Raw genomic sequence first — 21,253 nt, forward strand, 5'->3', positions numbered from 1 at the left:
CTGGACTGACAGGTGGAGGAGAGTCCCGAGTATAGTGCATTCCTCTCTTCCGCCATTTTAAGCAGGTATGCAGAGTGCCCAAAAGCGCGAGAGGGTGGCCGAGGGAATGGAGAGAGCCAGGAGGTGTAGAATAACTGGAGGCCCATTATTTAATAGCATTACGCCATGGTGCTGGTGTAACATTATTTTTTTCAATGTGCAGAAATGCCCTAAGAGCTCCTGAACACATAGGCTCTTCCATTTCTTTGCATGTGCTGATCTACTCCCCCTATGGAAACTTTCTAAAATTTTATAGACATATATACACGTGGACCTGGGCTAGAGATAAAATACAGCCAATTGGATAAAATTATAATATTGTATGCATGACCACAGCATTTACTTTTGTAAAGCAACGTTTCCTTAGCCTTTGATCCACAGACCAAAATCAAATAAGACAATACAACTCCTGAGTGCAAAACCATGGTTTTTATTAGAAATAATCTGGTATAAAAATGATCATGCTCTACACATTGTCATCGAATAAGTCATAAACATCCAGGCACTGAACTTTTGTTTTTTTGTTTTGTTTTTTTATCTTTTTTTGATTGGTCAGTACATTAAAGCAGACATATTTCAATCCATATGGTCATCACATACATTAATTTACCACCTATAGAAATCAGCACTTGAACACAGTCTAGGTTTTGTTTTCATTTTGTTGTTGTTGATGTTGTTTTTTTAAGGAATTTTTACTATTTTGCAACACACAGAATTTGGTAAGGAGGAGAGGGGGAAGACAGAAGGAAAAGCAAGGTGGGAAAAGAATGAAGAAGTCAAAAGACAGGAATGAGAAAATAAAATGAAAGGAAAAATGGGAGAAAGAAAGACTCTTCACAACCACAAACCATCTCACAAACTTTTGGAGAAAAGAGAAACTTATCCTTATTCTTTTTTTTTCTTTTTGCCAAGATACAGAAAAACAAAAAAGAAAGAAATCCAAAAAGTTGCTAAAGACCTGTCACCTTCTTTCCCTAGGTGTGATGTTCACCCTGGTGGCTGTCCTCTTCCTCCAGTGGAAGGCAAATAATTCATGTGGGGATGGTTTGTTCTTCCTGCTGCTGTTGGCGGCCATCTTCTTGAAGAGCTGCCTCCCAACAGCCCAGCCATCAGAACTGAGCACCCATGATGCCTTCTTGGAATCCTGTTTTGCTTCACTCCTCCCTAGCATCACAATATCTGTGTGGAAGGGCTCAACTCCATTTTCTGATTCTTCTTCTTCAGCAGCCCTTTTCTGTGGTCATTTGCCACTGGCTGGATTTAAATTGCATGGTTGCTATAGCTGACGTAAGTCTGTTTGGTAGCTAGAGCTGGAAGAAGAGAAACCACACAGGTATTATTAATTAATTCTTTACTCATACAAACATAAGGATCTAAGAAAAATCATATTGTATCTGGCCAATGGCCCATCCAGTCAAACACTCTGTGTCACACAGTGGTCAAAACCCAGGTGTCAACAGGAGGCTCACCAGTTAGAACACCATAAGCCCACTTACTGTGCCTCCCTCAAGCACTGAGAATACAAAGAATCACAGCTTCAGACATAATATTCTATTTATAACTTGTAGTTAATAGCCACTGATGGATCTCTGCTCCATGCATTTATCCAATGTCCCCTTTAAGTTGTCTCTGCTTGTATCTGCTGCCACTTCCTATGGCAGTGAATTCCACATGTTAACTATTCTTTAGATGAAGAAGTATTTCCTTTTATCTGTTCTAAATCTACTGTTCATTAATTTATTTGAGTACCCATGAGTTCTTGTATTGTGAGTTCTTGTATTGTGAGAACTCTATCTCATGCATTTCTGTCATCTCACCCTTCATCCATTGTTTCTCCAAGCTAAAGATCCCTAACCTCTTTAACCTTTCTTCAGAGGGAAAGTGTTCCATCTCTTAAATCATTTTAGTTGCTGTTTTTGCTATCATTTTTGAGGTGCAGAGTCCAGAACTGTACACAGTATTCCAGATGAGGCCACACCATAGATTTATACAGGGGTATTATTGTCCTGGTTCCTTTCCAAATATGGAATCTCAAACTAATGTTAATACTGCAACAGATGTCTACTGCCCTCATAATGTCTCTTATGGATTGATCTACAGAACTGATTAAAAGATGAACTTAGATTATCTGTTGTCAAAATGGCAGGAAGCAAGAGAAGGGTAACTAATCAAGAAAATTGCCTTATATCAATCAGACCATTGATCTATAAATCAGCATTGTTTACCCTAACAAGGAATGGATGGCTGAGACAGTAGAGAGAAAAGGGTTTTCCCAGCACCTGCTGTTCTGGGTCCTTTAAATGAGGGATCCAGTCTAGGACCATCTGTAGCCAAAGTATGTGCTCTATCACTGAGTCACAACTTTCCCCTTTTTTATTTTTACAAAAAATGAACCCTGCCTTCCGAAGGGCCACCACAGTGACTAACAAATTAAAACATACCAAATATGTTTTAGGTAAAACTATTAAAGCCAACAAAAATCCTACATCATCAAAATGCAAAAATAAATATCATTATTATATTAGGCAGAAGGAAGGATCACTGAGGGAACACTAAATGGAAGAAAAGTCTTCACCCACTGGCAGAGATAGCAACAGAACAGGGCAGATGAATCTTCTGGGTAGAGAGTTCCAGTGTTTCAGTGCCACAACTGAAAAGGCCCCCTCCCAGTTGCCACCTGTCTAATCTCAAAAGATGTAGGCACCTGAAGCAGGGCCGCCAAAAATGATGGTAGTGATTGAGTAGGTTCATGAGGGAATTTACAGTCCTTCAGGAATGTTGGTTCCAAACCATTAATGGTTTTAAAGAATTACACCTGGAAATAAGTTGTGAAGCAGTGTAGATGGGCCAAGAATAGATTGATATGGTCCCTATGATCTACTCCAGTCAACATCCTGACACTACCTGACCATCTCATTGCTAATGTAGAGTCCAAACTGAAACAAATCTGAGATATTTTATCTGAACAAATAGGTAACAGTGGTCTACCAAGTAGTTCATCTCCTCCTGCAGGTCAGATCCCAACAGGCCTTTTACCACCAGAACAACTCCACTGGCCTACAATGGCAGAAAAGTGTTGTTTTTCCCACCATCAATCCTACAGAGTACGCTTTAAAATGAGTTTATGCCAGTGTCTTATCAGATTTTCCAGAGTCTTCCTACACTATCACTCTACCCATCTTCCTTGTCTGTTCATCATTCTTAATTCCTCAGTAACCAAGGAAATACTTGAGTTCTAACACTTGAGAGAGAGAAGGGGCTTTCAATGATTGTGGACATTGCAGAACTTTTGCTGATTATTTTAAGGACAAATCTCTCTCTAATGTAGACTGGTAATGTTATAAGTCATTTTCATTGTTTTTCATATGCTTCTGATTAAAAATTTTACCTTTTGTTGTCTATGGACATCGAATTCTATGCCAATAAAGGTTTCTTTAGCCAAAATCTTGAGAGAGAGCAACTGGGAGAAATTGCACCAACCACCCAGAATTTTCAGAGAACAACCAGGCCATCAACAGAAGTATGAGCCATAACAATGGGAGAGTCCTCTAGAGCAGTCAGAAAGTCATTCAGATCTATCTGGTACTGAGGGCAAATCATTTTAATAGATCAGTGTATGGAGTCTTGGTATTCCTGTAAGTCTAAACCCAAGCAAAAGGTGATCTGTCCATGACAAAGAAACTGCCATCAATTCCTATGTCCTTAAGCCATATTCTTCCTGACCAAAACAAAAGATCACAGCAAGTATATGACCTACACAATGACTTGGACCAGTTATTACTGTCCCCTGGTGATCATGGAGGACACAAAATCCCAATCAGCTCCTGACAAGACAGCCTCAGCATGAATACTCAAGTCCTCCAAGACAACTAATGTAGGGATCCTCAATATCACCTCCATGCTCAGGTACGGAGAGTGTTTAGATGGTGAGTTGAATCCCAATCCTGCCTCTCTCAAACTAAATCTGAACAAATAGTTGAATCCCAATCCTGCCTCTCTCAAACTAAATTGCTTTTCTTTACACTTGTAAAGTAAGGCAAATCTGAAGATAGGAAGTAGCTTGTTCTAGTCCCGGGGAGCATCTGACATAGACTGCAACCATTCTGTGGGGCAAAATCAGAGAGTTAGGAAGAAATGAGAAAAGACAATATAAGTTACAAGTGAGCAGCAGTGCTTGGAGAATAAGCTCGTACTGAGCAATTTACTTCTCCCATGGGGTGTAATATGCATTAAACTGCAAGAGATAAAAGAAAGAAGAGAAAAAAAATTATTTCCCTGGTTTAACTTCAGGCATTGAAGTCTGTGATGAGTTGCTCTTAATTAAACACCCACTTCCAGATGGGAAGCTGAATCTGGTGAGATAATGGATTAACCTTCCTTATGGACAGGAGAGCAGAGCAGCCAGTCTTCTTGTATTTATCCAAGGAACAAAGGTGGAAATGGGTCACATTTGGACTGAAGGAAAGCTTTAAAGAAGGATGGGTGGAGAAACCTCAGTACAAGGAAAGGATTCAACATATTAGCCAGACAAGAAAGGAGTTAATCAGACAATACAAGGGAGGCCAGATGTACACTTTTCCAAGATCTACAGCTCTGAAAAGATTTCATTCTGAAAGAGTACAGTGCCAAGTCTTCTAACAATTAGATAATTCCACCCAATTTGACATGAACAGTCTTTTTACCTAACTGGTGTCCATTCCCCAAACTATCCCCAGCTCTCTTAACATAAACTCTATCTTGTTTGCCTTCTGCCTTCCACGGACTCTGTGATGCTGAGATAGCATTAGAAATGGAAATATTGTGGAAAGTAGTTGTCTGTGTGTTTCCTTGCTGAATTCCTACTCCCTATATTTTGCTTGTAGATGGTTATGAGCTACCCTACCTGTGTCATGGGTCCAGCCAGGTTATGGGGAGGGGGGTGCCAGCGATCTGCTCTGCTTTGGTCAGAATGAGGGTATGGGGCCTTGTGCAGAAAAATGAGGGGGTTGGAGGAGGTGGTGAGCTTGTTAACTTCCACTATATTATTCTTTTGCTATCTGTAGCCCCATGGTCTTGGGTTCAAATTGCGCTCAGGATTCTTACGTCTGCACTGAAATATAGTGTTTTGCCTTTTGTGCTTCCTTTAATGACAACAGAGAACTAGTGGTGTTGGGGTTGTGGGGTGGGAGTACCTGGAGGCCTGGCAACAGGCAGCCAAGCCATAAGAGAGGCAGGCTTGGATCTTAAGGAGGGAAATTTGACCTGGTCTGGAAGCCCTGTCAAAGATCTGGAGTATGCCTGTAATCAATTCCAAAACCAATCTATAAAGACAAGAGTTGGATTGTTGGGGAATTCAGCAGGATCCTCACAGTAATCTGGTCAGTGCCACTCAGTTTTAAGCCTGCTTGCTCTTTGATATTACAGAACACTGAATTTTATTGGATTACTGTCAGCCTTGGCATGTAACTTGAGCTTTGCATTTTTAGTTTTAGCTTCATTTTGCTTTGTACACCTGAGGGAAGATTCTTTTGTGAGAGCAAAAGGCTCAATTCAGGCATTTTAAATATTAATTGGTTTAGGGAAAAATCAACTTACTTGCTCCGTGTTTGCATTTTATTCCAACAAAGAAGACTTTGCAAAGTTTTCAGGGTAGGCCAATGACCTTTTGGCTACCCAATTTCAGAGCCTATGAACAAGCTGAGCCCTTGTTAAACATTTTGACTGTTTACGCACTGGGGACTTCACTGCCCCAGCTCCCATGCAGGAGCACAAATCGGGGGCAGATGAGGTGCACTAGGCCAAATGCTAACCCATGTGGGTGCAGAAAGAGTTGGGGCAACCTGCCACAACTAAAACTGCAGCCTGCAGCCCAGCATGAAACCTCCGGTGCGTAAACAGTCACAGTATTCAGTGTGAAGAGTTGGTTCTTATATGCCACTTTTCCCTACCTGAAGGAGGCTCAAAGCGGCTTACAGTCGCCTTACAGTAGCCAAATGGTCATTGGTCCTAACCTGAAAAATTTGGATTCCATGTTCTTGTGTTTTTGCAGATCCACAGTGAGGGACCTGGTGCTGTCCTGGGGCTATTTTGGGTTGGTAAGATGGCATAGGGGGAAGACTGAAGCCCCTTCCTCTATGCACTGTGGTCCCAATCTAAATTGGGCCCCAGTATACTTAGAAACTTTTTTCACATAGGCCATGTTTGAAAGTGAGATGATCAGAGTTGAGTCCAGGGAAGTCTGAACCAACTAGTGCTAAAACATTTGATTGTAAGCTATACTAAGATTTTAAGAAGCTTTAAAAGATGGAGGAAAGGAGTAAGATAAGAAATTACTGCTTAGGTACAGTTTTTAAAAGCACAACCAACTTCAAAGAAAAAGGGAAACTAGACACCTGGTACTAACAACCTTTGCTGACACATGTTAAACCAAAAGAAGGTTCTCTGGGTAGATGCAAAGTCCAGAGTGTTTTCAAAAAGTTGGCCATAATGCCATCTTTTTCCTTGCAATCATATGCACACAGTCAATACCCAACTTTTCTCTCTCCCTGCCTGGGAGAGCTGCTGTACTGCTGACTCTTGGAGAGTGGGACAGCTATTTAATCTCTAACAGTGCATTGCCTATCCTTTGTTTCAGAGATTGTCCCAGTCTTGTCTGCAGGAAGCAGAAGCTGAATGGTGTTGGTTTTTCTCTACCTGTGATGATGCCTTTCTGACAAATGAACCTTATTGAAGATTTCAGTCACTGTTACCCTCAGATAACGATTAGATGGGCCATAAGAAATCAGAGCTGACAGCACTATTTGTTAGCCACAGTGTTTTCATAGCCAATCTGCCTGCAATCAAGACCTGTAAATTATTTATTCTCTTGTTTATTTAAAGATATGTGACCTGCCATTGACAGAGTGAAAAATGTCCTTTCCTTCTCCTGCTGACAATTCCATAGTATCGCATGTCTCTAGCATTAACCATGTGATTGCTGTCTGATATGTTCCCCATGAGCCTTCTCGCTCATGTAACAAACAGTGCCACATTCCAAATGTGAAGAACTTGAGAATCTGAGGTGACACAGACTGTTGGATGGCTTCTTTCTCTTTGTGGCTCCCTGTCTAAGGCACATTCTACCAGAGGGAGACAAATGGATCACACAAAGGCCTTCTGCTGAGACCCAGAGTTTTAAAGTATGCTAAGGGAGGAAAATGGCTGGTTATTGTGGCTTGGCCAATTTTTAGGCCTTGCCCTATAGACAGCCACCATGGTTGCCAGATCCTCAAATTAATGAGGTCTTGACAGGGTCCAACTGGCATCCTTTACTTCCATCAGGAACATGCACATGATCCTGACTCCTCCTTGTCAATGGAGGCCCAGATTGTGGGTACCTCATATGTGGATCCACATTTATACACTTTCTACCCCATCCCTCCTTTTCTGATCTTCTCTCTCCTGTGGACTGGGTTTTTCTAGATCAGGGCAGTGGGACATATTTGGTGGGCATTGTAGCTCAAGGCCCACACTTATTTACCTCGACACCCCTCCTTTTCTGATCTTCTCTCTGCTGAAGTCTTTCAGTGTTTATGGGACTCAGGGCTCTGAGCCACATGGCCTCTCCACCCTAGGTTTATATGACTTTCAGATTCCATAGAGATGAATGGGAGCCCTGTGACTGGCAGCTAGCAATGCCTGTTAAACTTTGGAGCAGCTGACCCCAACCCCTGGTCTGGGGACCGGTACCGGTCTGTGGATCAGTCAGTACCAGGCCGCGGCTCCTCCTCATCTTCCTCCCTGGCTGCTGCCTCGGGGGCTGCCCTGCCACTCTGCCGCCAGCTTACCTTTGGTGCTCTCCGGCTGCCATGGCTGGGGCTCCCCCTTGGCGTGGCACTGCACATCTGCTGCTGGCAGTGCCCCCTAGTGGGTGGTGGAAAGTCAGGGGCACCGGCGGACTTAAAAATCAAATTCTCCTGGGGATGGACACATACAAGTGTTTTTTTTTTCTTTTTAAACTGAGGCATCATTGGGAAGACCATTTTCATTCCAACAGTTTTCTTTGATAAATTTCCAGTTTTTGTTTGCTTTTAGACATTTTTATGCCATTTTATATATACCCATAGAGCCTCTTGTGGCGCAGAGTGGTAAGGCAGCCGCCTGAAAGCTTTGCCCATAAGGCTGGGAGTTCAATCCCAGCAGCCGGCTCAAGGTTGACTCAGCCTTCCATCCTTCCGAGGTCGGTAAAATGAGTACCCAGCTTGCTGGGGGGTAAACGGTCATGACTGGGGAAGGCACTGGCAAACCACCCCGTATTGAGTCTGCCATGAAAACGCTGGAGGGCGTCACCCCAAGGGTCAGACATGACTCGGTGCTTGCACAGGGGATACCTTTACCTTTTTTATATATACCCATATATCATGGTTTTTTTTTTAATGGCAACTTTTTGACAATGTTTTATCAATATTAGTGGGGGAAAAGGATTATTGTAGTTCAGTCCAAAGTGTGGAAAAAAGGATAAGAAAAGAAATTATAATGAAATATGATAGTATTCCCCCTTTCTCCACAATATGCATAAATGTATAAGCCTCTATCATGTCCCTTTTACATCATCTTTCTCTAAACTAAAATGCCATTTTTTAAATGCTCTAGCTTTTCTGTAATGAATGGATTAGTTTGCTTTAAAATGGACTTTTATTACAATTCTAAAAAATCACAATAGCTGAATTATGACCATTGGATCCTTTGCTGTATATTTGAGCTTGAACTGTACAGTCCCTGTTCCACTTCCAGGTCCTAATTCAAGCCCCCCTCCCATGACAAATAAAGTTACAGATGATCATGGATCTTCCATTTGATATCTCTTTGGATATAAAACTGCCAATATATTTTTCTCACAGAGTACTCTGGATGAACAGAAGCAGACACATTGTAACAATGAAAGAAATTTTGTTCCACAGTTTCTAACTTCCAATATAACAAGAAAAATAAATCCTAGAATACAGTTTTCTGTAGCATTCTATTATTTCAAGGTCATAAGTATTTTTCCTGTTTTATAGTACCAAGGTGCACATGTGCATTAATAAAGGATTCTTTTTGTGCAGTATTTTACTGATTTACATCTATGCTTTTAATCACTCACACAACAATACACAAGCATGTATGATGCGTTAGGTTCATACAGACCTCCACCTAGCCATACAGTTACATCAGTGGCAATGTGGAGTAGTGATAAGACATGAAAGAAATGAACTGCTCATGTGCAAGTATTCTATGCCAAATTTAGAAATATAAAAGAAAAAAACACAGAATAATGGAGGATTAAAATGCATTGGTTACTCTTAGGATGTCAGATTTGGTAATGTGGAATTCTAAAATCTGAAAAGAAATATATAGAGAGAGAATTTTGGAGGCATTCCTGTCTGACCTCATCTGTTTTTCATAAGCACATTCTACAACTCTCTTTTCATAATATGTGCAAGCCTCATTTAAGGAGAGTTGTCTGAAATACCCTACTGCACTGATACACTTGGCCTTTCATTCTCATATTTGGATCTTTCTCAGCATGGTGCTGCCTTTGAAAACTAATCAGAAGCTTCAGTTGGTTCAAAACAGAGGTGTAAGACTGTTAGCTATATGAGCTATGGAGAAAGTAGTGTGCCAGTTTTGAAATAAAAAACAGCTGCAACTTACAGCGGCTGTCATTGATGAGGTGGCAGGGAGTGCCAGGGAAGAGCAGGCCAGGGTGTGTACGCCCTGCATGGGAAAGAGAGGGGTGGGCACGAGGTGCCTTTATAAATCCACTCATGCATGGGAGTGGCCTCTTTCTCCCACAGCAGCTGAGCACATAGCTCCCCAACCCACCCAACCTGTTATATTGTTGATTTGTTGAAGTTTATGGTTATGTCTTGAGGAGATATTGTTTCTGGTTATGTATGATATAAGAATTGTCACAACTGTGGGAAGGCAAGGGGATTAGGAGATAGGAGTTTGAATGGGAAACAAAAGGTTTCCTCAGTTAAGAAGCCTTGTTTAAAGGCAGTACATTTGGGTGGGCCGACCCAACTGGGAAGGCCCAAAACAGTGCCAGCAGAGATGAGGAAATGGGGTGGGCGGAAGGAGGTTTACACCTCCTGAAGCACCCCATGAATCACTCTGCTGGGTGGATAACCAGCAGCAAGGGTTCCTGTGGGCCAGTGGGGGACTGGGACAGGTTCCCCAGGGTGCTGCTGGGGTAGGTGAGATGGGTCCATTACCCTGTTAAGGTAGCAAGCTCCCTCTCCCCTTACTGGCCAACACATTATTGTTGAATAAAAGCTATGGCTTGGTTGCCAAACAATAAACAAATGTGAGCATCATCTTTCTGCCCATATGCCAGCCTGCAAGTCAACACTGATTAAACAGAAGTAGACACTTTGGTGACATAACCTGCTTGTTTGTAAGCACAGTTTAACCTGCTGATGTTTGTCTTTAGGCCTAAGTCACATAAAACCAAAGTGTCTAAAGAGTTGTCTCTTCCTGTAACTATCCTGGCCTTCAGTTATGATCTTCTAATCTACTAGTAGTCAAGGCTATGGTCTTCCCAGTTGCAATGTATGGCTGTGAAAGTTGGACCATAAGGAAGACCGAGCGTCAAAGAATTTAGGCTTTTGAACTCTGGTGTTGGTGAAGACTCTTGCGAGTCCCTTGGACTGCAAGGCGAACAAACCAGTCAGTCCTAGAGGAGATCAGCCCAGACTGTTCCTTAGAAGGCCAGATCCTGAAGATGAAACTCAAATACTTTGGCCATCCCATGAGAAGGAAGGTCTCCCTGGAGAAGAGCCTAATGCTGGGAGCGATTGAGGGCAAAAGAAGAAGGGGACGACAGAGGATGAGGTGGCTGGATGGAGTCCCTGAAGCAGTTGGTGCAAACTTAAATGGACATCGAGGAATGGTAGAGGACTGGAAGGCCTGGAGTCATCATCATTACCATGATCTTAGCACAATGTTACAGCTTTGTGTTATGATGAGCTTTGTGTGCCACAAAGATTTCTGCTGCCAGTTTGTCATAATATTTAAATGCACTTTTTACTACTGGACTGTTCATTGTTTTAAAATTATCCCTCTTTTTATTATTTGAATTGAACAAAATTGGAAGCAGTCTTTTAAGCCTGAGTGCTGAGCATGTGAGATATAAATATTTTGAACAATCCAATGAATAACATGTAGATCTGACCTATGAGTTTGTTCCCTCCAGGTGCAACCCAATTCCAAGAAACAATTAAAGCAGTCCCATCCTATTTTTCACAGCATGATATTGTGTGCAAATATAATTGTAAAAAGGTTTAAATTTTCAAAAATCAATGGTGCTTTACAAAGAGTTTTCACTTATATTGCTTGCCTTTCAAAAGGCAGAATTGAAACTAATACTTGTGTGTACAAGTGTGCAGAAACAGATTTACAAAGGCAATAAGCCCCACAGCTTCTGCTGAAGGCAATGGGAGTTCCAGGTAATTGGTGCCTCAAAACATCCAGTCTTGCTATTCTTCGAAGCACTATTGGATTTTGCAAGGGTTCCCGTCCCAGGGGGAAACAGGCAGAGTTGCCATGGAAACCAATTTCTATGGAAAAGCATGCCTCATTCTCCTTGCATTTGTTCTAGGTTTGACAGCACGTGCTGCATATATATGCTGAACTGAGACAGGAGGCTGTTTAACAGGAGAGAACATTTCCCCTCTCATCTCATGCATCTCACAGGCAGCGTTTTCCTTCCAAATCAATCATATCACAAGTAAGAATACATGCCAAATAAATTTCTTCAGATTACTATGCAGAGGGCCCAGATCCTTATGTTTGGTTCTTTAATAATATCAGCTCTTCCATAAATTCCTTAAGTAGGGATGCAAGTCTCCAGGTAGGACCTATAGAGATCAGGCCTCTGGACAAAATTTCTTCTTTGGGGAATGGACCCTACAGCATCGTATCCTACTGAGTTCCCTGTCCTCCCCATGCTCCATCCAAATCTCCAGGAATTATCCAGTCTGGATCTGGCAATTTTACCTCCATCCTTCTCTAGTAGCCAGGGAAGATTTGCTAACACTATTAGAAAGCCACACATGTTACTTGGTCTATATTCCCTTCCTATGCTGTAGGAATCATAGGTGACTCACTCATTAGCTAAGAAACTCATCTAGAAAGGAAACCAAAGTCCTTTGTTCACATCTTTCATCAGCCAAGTATCCACAAGGCAACCTCAAGTAAGTCACTATATCTTAGCTTAAGCACCTCCCATAATACCGATCTACCTTACAGGGGCATTGTAAGGATTACTACATTTCTACTTTATTTATGTGCAGCACAAAGCCAGCCCTGCTCCCAGCAGCCCCCCTCCCAACACATTATGATATCATTAGCGGTATTAGTCATAATTAATGGTGCATTTTAGTAGTGCAGGGATTCTTCCATGTATACCATTGACACTGGATTTCTAATTCACTTCAGGCATATAACTGAGAAGCTGAGAAAATCAGTGAGTAAAATGGTCCTTTTCTGCTTCCACAAGGTCATTAAAATGCCATACAGGAAACTGTAGTGTGATAATTGCTAAAGACAGGCAAGATAAAAAAAACTCTTCCTAAATATGGAGAACTTAAAATAAATGGAAAAATATTGTAGATACCCCCCACGCAACTATCTGAGGATATGACACTTGCAAATATCTTGTTTTGAGCAAAGTATTCCATGAGATTTGCTTTGCCTGGGACTATAAATTCTGTGGAAGATACAGCCCCGTTGGCCCCAGCAGCACAGGAGCAACCCCAAGCTGCAGAGGTTCAACTTTGTGGACAGGATCAGTTATGTGTGTCTTTCCATAGAAACATAGCGTTGGAAGGTACCTCCAGGGTCATCTTGTTCAACCCCCTCTACAATCAGGAACTCACAACTACCTGCCCACCAAAGGTGCCCTCAATTTTATGCATAACTGATCCCTCTACCAAAAATCTCTAGAATCCAGCCAGGCCTGGAGGAAGTTCACCTACCAAGAGCGGCAATTAGCAATTCCCTGGGTATGCAAGGAAGGGCCACAAGAGACAAACACTGGCACAACTCCTCCTGCCCACCCACTCACAGTCTGCCTAAGTTCAAAAAATCATCATAATCATAATTATTAATTTGATTTTTAGCCCGCCATTCCCGAGGCTCGTGGCGGGTTACATTTAAAAGCCCCAATAAACCCCCCCTAAAAGCAATATAAATTACACAATACTCATCCAAAGATCCAAGATACAATGTGGTGTTAAAACAACAAAAAAATTCCCCCTAGCCAAAACCTCCGGGGGAGGATACGGGAGAATAGATCTCCAGCCGTCAATAAGATGTTAAAAGAAAAAGAAGGACAGATGACTATGTAGCCTCTGCTTAAAACCTTCCAAAGAAACAGAACTTGCCACCTCCGAGGAAGCCTGTTCCACTGAGGAAACATTCTAATTGTTAGGAACTTCTTCCGGATGTTTAGCTGATAATTCATTTGAATTAATTTAAACCCATTGATTCTGTTCAACCCTCTGAGGCAACAGAAAACAACTCTGCTTCATCTTCTAAAAAACAGCTCCTCAAGTATTTGAAGATGTTTAACATATCGCCTCTTAGTCACCTTCTCTTCAGGCTAAAGAGACCAAGCTTCCTTAACCTTTCTTCATATGACTTGGTCTCCAACCCCCTCACCATCTTTGTAGCCCTCCTCTGGTTCCATGGAACCAGCTCTCTTGTTCTTGCATTATGGGATCACGTTGAAGCAATTCTTGCATTGCCAGAAATATATGTGGAGGAGGACAGTGACAAAGAGAAATCCAAATAATAGAATGCAAGTCTAGGAAACAGTGGGACACCTGTGAAGTAAATGCCAGAAAGCACAATAACATTTAACTGAAAATTAAAACCCTTGAGGAAGATTTTACTTTACTTTGAAGTGTTTGGTGCTAAACAGATTGGCAAGTTCTTGCTTTTTCCTATAATGCACATCTTGCGTCACTGCATAAATCAGAGCAAACATTTTGCCCTTTAAGTGTTTTTCTGAGGGCACACTTAAATGAGATGTTGGAGGTCTGTGGCTGGGTCTCCAAACATCTTTCAGTTTCCTTAAAAAGAAGATTTAGACTGAGACCATGAAGGTTGTATGTTCGTGGGGGGCAATTATTTCTTCCTATGCTGCTTCCATGAGAGGAATCTTCCGTTCCCCCCCATTTAAGAGCCAGCTTGGTGTAGGCGGTTAGAAACACTGACTTCTAATCTGGTGAGACAGGTTTGATTCCCCACTCCTCCACATGCAGCCAGCTGGGTGGCCTTGGCCTCGCCACAGCACTGATAAAGCTATTCTGACCAAGCAGTAATATCAGGGCTCTCTCATCCTCACCTACCTCACAGGGTGTCTGATGGGGGGGGGGGGAGGAAAGGGAAGGTGACTGTAAGCTGCTTTGAAACTCTTGGTAGAGAAAAGTGGCATATAAGAACCAACTCTCCTTCTTAGGCTGTGAATTTAAACTTGAAATAAAGAGATTTCTGCTGGGGAAACAAGGCACAAGGAAAGATTCCAACCCTCCGCTACCACAGTGAATGGCCCTTTTAAAGAAAACTAAAGTCACTTGGAGACCCAGTAATGGCTCTCCCACATTCCATATGGTGATGCTCCAACTTATTGCTGTGGCCACACTATGGTCTGAGTTTTACAGTATGACATAGGAGGTGACAGACGTGCCCAATGGGAAGACTTGTTCAGATGACATCCTGATGTGACTTGCTTATCTCTTCAGCTTTCTAAACCAGACTTTCTCAACCAGGGTTTTGTGTAATTCTGGGGTTTCTTGATGGTCCTGGAGGGGTTTCCTGAATGGGTGGGAGTTAATTAATTTGTAATATATTTTAAAAAATTGTTAAACATTTATTGGGTGATATGACCATATATGGTCATGTTGACCCACCTCTCTCCTCCCAAAATTACCAATGATAGGCCTGGAGGGCATGGGAAGGGGAGGGGCCCTGGGTGGGGGATTACACAGCTATACTTCCCAACAATACACAGTACGATTACACCACTTCTGGGATTTCTCAGAGCCTGAAGAATATTTCAGGGGTTGAGAAAGGCTGCTCTATATGCTAAGTGCACAAAATTGCAGAAGCTTCGAAAAGGCAACTGCAGAAGTTTCTAAAAATATCCTTAGGCCCCAAACTAAATTTTGTACATTTTAAAAATATTTATTCGTCTTTTTCTTTCACACACACATATTTTGGCAAGTTTACAATGAATAAAAGTAAAATATTTTGGGCATAAAAATTGTTTATATTTCTGTTTATTGTGGAATTCCATGTTGCTGGTCAGCAGAAGAACAACCAACACATTCAAAAATAATGGTTTGTGGGGATTTAAAAACATTTTATATTGCTTTGGCCATTTTTCTACTTAACTTTAATTCAGTAATCACATTCTGTAAATTCAACAACAAAAGATTTGGTGCCTTTGGGTATATATTGTATTTCCAGTAATGCAGAAAGCCTAGTTCTGGAAAATGAGGATTGTGTGTGTGCATCTCCACAGCATAAATGGTAAAAATGAGCCTTTTTAGGAAGGACAAACAAATGGAAACTAGTGTGGTCATTCTGGTCTTCTAAAGGCATTTTCTACAATGGCTTCAGTTACTTGCTGAAGAGTTACTCCATCTCTGCTGTCAGATATTACAGTTTAGAGGGCTATAAAGCTGCATCCTGAATGTGGTCTCTTTTATTTTAAAAGAGAGAGAGAGAATCACAGGAATAAGTGCATTCAGAAGGTTACCTTGTGTTTCAAGATTTTCACACAGTTCCGATTTGGCCTCTCCATTGGGGCGGAAGCCTCCCTTCTGAGTGAATTTGTTGGACATGGTGGCTGCTGTCACAACTGCCTTGAGGCTGCGCTTCCGTTTGGGCACATTTTGCTCTGGGTGGAAGAGGATGATGTAGACCTTGGGCATGTAGAGCATGCCCAAGGAGACAGAGGCGCTTAGGCTCACGGAAATGGTCAACGTTGTAGTCTGAATGTACATCTGAAAAACACAAGGGAAGAGGCTTAGCTCTGAAATCAACTCCCTAAACCATGGCAACTTTCTTTACTCTCTGTGTAAGTGCCTGGAGCAAAGAAGCATCGTTCCAGAGCCTAAGATGAGGGGAAAACATGGCTGAGTTCATAGATCAATAATCTGAATGGAAGAATGAATTAATAGAACAGATACAACTGGAAACGTGCTAGTTTTATATAATTGTTTTACTGTTCACTCCCAAAGCCACCTTTCACCCACATGCTGAAAACTTAGAAATATGATGCAGTAATGACAGGACAGGTGACTGTTAAAATTCTTCTTGGTATTCTTCACCATACATTACAAAAAACTGGCTTGGATAGTGTTCTCCAGCAAAGCCTGCAGTGTGTCTGTGTGTGTGTTTGGGGGGGGGGGGGGTTGGACAGCAGCATAAGAGCTGAGATGAAAAGTCACAAACTAAAATCCTTCCATCCATAACAACAATCTGGTGGACCCAAGCCAGAACGTATTACTTGAGCCCATTCCTAAGGGGATATGATTGAAAACACATTTAATACACAAAGAGCCATTTTTATTTTTATTTTCAAAAAGATAAAGTACACTACTTCTTAGCCAGCATTAACTACCATCACCAATTGCCAGCTGAAATACGACGGCCGCATCTTTCAATAAATTGCAAGTCACAAGAGGAAGGGAGTCTCATACTTCAGACAGCAAGTCTTTGGATTAAATGGACACTAAATTTTGCAGCTGTGAATTGCTATAGTTTCTGAAGCCTAAGTGGTAGGGCTGTCAGCTGATGAAAGAAAACCTCAAGAATTGCTTAGTCATTGGCTTTTTAGGTCATCTCCTTTACTTTAAATGTAAACACCTGCACATTACCAAACCTCAATACAGGTGTCTTAGTGAAATATGTAATGAAACACAAGACAATTTACAATTTAATAAGCAAACATTGTCCTTCACTGTTAGGAGGAAAGACCAACGTAAATGTCTTGGTGTTAATTCCATATCCAAACCCTAAAATACGATGAATAGTCTCACTTTCCAGACACTAATTTGACCTGGTCCCACTCCCTACCAAACAACCAATGAATATGTTAGTTGATTAATCAGCTAACATATCCATTGGCCGTTTGGCAGTCTGTTAAATGTTGCAACTCACTGAATATTTATAAAGAATGCTCATTATCCTTGAATGTAATGTGGGTATGTTACACAGTGCCATCCTAAAAATACTTTTCTGGGAGTAAACTCATTAAATAGACCAGAACAAAATCTTGAGTAAACCTGTTCAGGACTGCTGTCATACACTGCAATAAGGGGGTATTTTGCATGACATTCCATGTGATCTTCAAAAGATCTGTTAGAATGGCATGAACAAAAGGAGAGATTTAAGAATACACACATAACCATTCTGTCTCCTGCAGGCTGCTGTGTATCTCTGCTTATTCTTTCCATACAGATGTCTATACAAATATGAATCCATAAATATGAATCCATAATATACTTCACTTGTGTTCACTCTTAGCAAACTGGCCACAAATAAAGAAGTGAAATATGTTGCCAGCACAGAAATGGATGGATTGTGCCTGGATGTGTATTTCAGCTCCTCCTCCAGTTCCCACCTTTCTTCCCTCCTTGCCCAGTAGGTGCACAGAAAAAGCCCATTTTCCTTTCAACAGGTAATTCTCATTCACCAGCTCACTTCCTGAGCCGTTGTAATGTTAGTCACATATTGCACACCGACGTAGCCTTTCTGCAGTCAAAACTAATTTCACGCTCACTGTCCAGGACTAACGGTGACAGATGTTTTGCAAAATGAAAGCCCATTAATCTGACTGTAGAATAATCCATTTGTCTTTGGAAAGGGCCAGGCAGGCATCTTGCAAGTAGGGGGACGTGTAAATCAGATAGTAACAGAATGGGAAGCTCGCTTCATTTTGCCTAATCAAAGTGATGTGGCAGGGCAGTATAATCCTTCAACTCTCCAAATTACAAGCCATCGTTCTAATTTGGCCATTGGTTTCCCCCTCCCTCTCTTTGACTGAGTAAAGACATGCAAGATCCATAGTTTAATTTGACTTTTCTAGAAAATGAGATCCATCTTAGATCTTGCTAATAAGAGCACAGAAGCTCACCCCAGGACTGGTATGCACATCCCACCCCCCATCATTAACCAAAGAGTGAGTAAGTTTCATTCTGCAAAAATTATCTCTCCCCACAGTCTGTAACAGTCCCTGCAGGTAGAGCTGTCAATCTCCAAGCGAAGACTGGAGTTCTCTCACAATTACAATTGACTTCTGGACGATACAGATCCATTCCCCTGGATGAAATGGCAGCTTCTGAGGTTGGAATCTATACGATTTCATCCATCATAAACCATCTTCCCTCCCCAAGCTCTGCCCTCAAACCTCCAGGAAGTTCCAAATCTGGAATTTCCAAACCCTGTCTGCAAGGTACCAGTGGTGACTCTGCAAAAAAAAAAAAAAGGTCATAAGTTAGGTACAAAAAAAAAAGAAGCAATGTACATTCAGGTGTGTTTGAGGTCAGGGAGGGAAACTTTTCTATAATACAAGCTTCACAATCAGAAACATATGCATGTATGCATATATAACTCACAGGGTTTAATGCAAAATCTAACTGAATAATATCAATCAGACTTCATGGAAAGCCTATATGCATAACCATCGTTTAAGTGTACAGCTCAACTACAAATGCTGAAGAGGAATTGAAAGCTTTTATGCAAGAAGAAGAAGAGTTGGTTCTTATATGCCGCTTTTCTCTACCTGAAGGAGTCTCAAAGCGGCTTACAGTCACCTTCCCTTTCCTCTCCCCACAACAGACAACAGACAACAGACAACCTGTGAGGCAGCTGAAGCTGAGAGAGACCTGATATTACTGCTCAGTCAGAACAGCTTTGTGGTGAGGCCAAGGTCTCCCAACTGGCTGCATGTGGAGGAGGAGGAGTGGGGAATCAAACCTGGCTCGCCAGATTAGAAATGCATGCTCCTAACCACTACACCAAGCTGGCAATTATCCAGGGAGAAATTAATCACACATCTTTAAAAAATGCTGATGACCATGGGTGACTGAAATTCAAGAGTGGAAAATAAAGCAGAATCAAATACTGTTGGAAAATTTGAGTGAGAAGCAGCACCAATTTGTTTACTGTGCACACATTTAAGGGAACCAATTGCATAAGTGGACATTAGGAATGGGTATGAACTGGTTCACAACCCTAAATTCTTCACAAATTTTGCTGATTCATATTCCCCCACGCCCAGGCTCAGAGGAAGCAATTCCCTCAAACGCTTCCCAGACCTTGTTCAGTTAGGTTTGAGGTTCAAGCCATTTAAACCTTCTGTATGCACACTTCCTCCGATTCAAGGACCAAGCAGGAATAACAAGCTTAGTTTAAAAGGTTACCATTTGTTTGGATTAAATTTCGGGAAAAAACACAGTGAAGGAAATAAATATGACAAGATTGGAGATTAGTGGGCAGATGTATTCCTAACTGTGGGATGTGAATCTTTTAAACATCTTCATCATGCTGCATGTTAATTTACTTCTCACCCTCTATGATTGGACTTGTAATTCCCATTTCATTGTATTTGAGGAAATGGGAAACTTATATATCTTGAATAAAATTAACTTTGTCTTAAGGGGGGCACTGTAACTTTGTTCTATTGCTTCAGACCATGGCTATCCACTTGCATCTGTTTTGTCTGTTAATATCATAATGAGTATATGATGCTAATACAACATCAAAGTGCTCAGTTTTGAATTTGTATGTATGTATGCATAATCTGCCTTTCTCACAGAGACTCAAAACAGATTACACAAAGTAACACAGTACAATCAACAAAATGGGACATTCAATAAGGATTTTTGGAAGTCTGGAACTCCAGAAAGAACTGACACATTAGGTGGTACAGAAATTACATGAAAAGGAGCTTACTCACAATAAGATATGCACAGCACTATAGATTGCAGTCCCTAATAATCTCTGTAATTAAGTTTGTAAAAGCATTTTGTACAGTGCAACCTTATTACCTTTACAGAATTGTTCAGTTTTGCATAGTTTGTGGAAAGTCAGGAAAGTGGGAGCTTTCCTGACCTCCTCATGAAATCTATTCCACAAAACAGGAGACACAATGGAGACAACACATGTGTGGGCTGTTGTTGATTTCGCTCATTTGCATGTTGGCACTTGATGACTTGAGCAAAGTTTTCATGGTGCAACATATGGAGAGCGGCAGTCCCAGGAATAAGAGGGCCAAAGCCAAATATACTTCACACAAAGAAGGGTGGGTTATATGAATAAAATTATCATCATAATTAAACTGCCAACAGATGGGCAGCCAATGGAACTTCTGCATAATGGGAGTAATATGCATGCTCATTCATTCAACCAAGCCATGGAATTCTGTACCAGCTGGAGTTTCCAAGATAATTTTGAGGAGAGACCAAAGTACAGTGTACCTAGTCTCAATGTTACCATGATGGAGGTCCAGGTCAGTTGTCCCAAGGTAAAGGACCATCTTATGGTCTAGGCTGAGTTGGTAGAAACTCTCTTTTTTTGTTGCTGCTGTTACATTTACATTCTTCTCCGGTAATAAAGCTGGAACCAGTATGATCCCGAGGTTTTTAACTGGATGTGCAAAGGTCAGTTGAGCTCCATCAAAAGTGGGGATAACTATGTCCTTCAAGACCTCTTCCTTCCAAACTAGTATCACCTCTGGCTTTTTAGGATTTACTTTCAATTTGTTCATATTCAGTGCTGTTAGATTTATCCCAGTCTGTTAATAACCCTTAATGCTTTGATGGTATGAAAACTGTTTCTACATCCAAATAATAAATAATTTGTTAACTACAAAATGTTTGGTTTTTCAACATTTTATTCCTACTTTTCAAATTACAAAAACTGAAACGTAGGAAAAAAGGTGCAGAAGTTTGTATCATCTTACCACTGGGTAAATTTGCAATTGTATTGAACAAGATTATGGCGCTTATGCGTTAAAATGTATAAATATTCAGAACAGTACAATTTTATATAACTACAAAATTAGTCATTATGTCCTTCAAATTACATTTGATAAGAATGGTAAGGTTTGCATATACTGACCAATTTTTTTCTGACCCTTAGCGGCTAAGGCTTAGCCGCCACCTCTTGTTGTTTTTTCCTCCACGGTTTCAAAATTTGT

At 41.2% G+C, this 21,253-nt stretch overlaps 1 protein-coding gene across 12 annotated transcripts in view; it reads right to left on the reverse strand.

The window, feature by feature from the left end:
* Positions 1–455: 455 nt before the first annotated feature.
* The window catches only part of GRM4 (glutamate metabotropic receptor 4), a 506,939-nt gene continuing 486,141 nt past the window's right edge, over positions 456–21,253 (reverse strand). For all 12 annotated transcript variants that reach the window (XM_077334409.1, XM_077334410.1, XM_077334412.1 and 9 more), the window contains 2 exons: positions 15,806–16,052; positions 456–1,349 (listed from right to left, as the gene is read on the reverse strand). In XM_077334409.1, the coding sequence (XP_077190524.1) occupies positions 1,300–1,349; positions 15,806–16,052 (297 nt within the window). In that variant the 3' untranslated portion in view covers positions 456–1,299. The remainder of the gene's footprint in view (positions 1,350–15,805; positions 16,053–21,253) is intronic.

Source organism: Paroedura picta, chromosome 4, assembly GCF_049243985.1.
Source record: "Paroedura picta isolate Pp20150507F chromosome 4, Ppicta_v3.0, whole genome shotgun sequence".
Lineage (NCBI taxonomy): Eukaryota > Metazoa > Chordata > Lepidosauria > Squamata > Gekkonidae > Paroedura > Paroedura picta.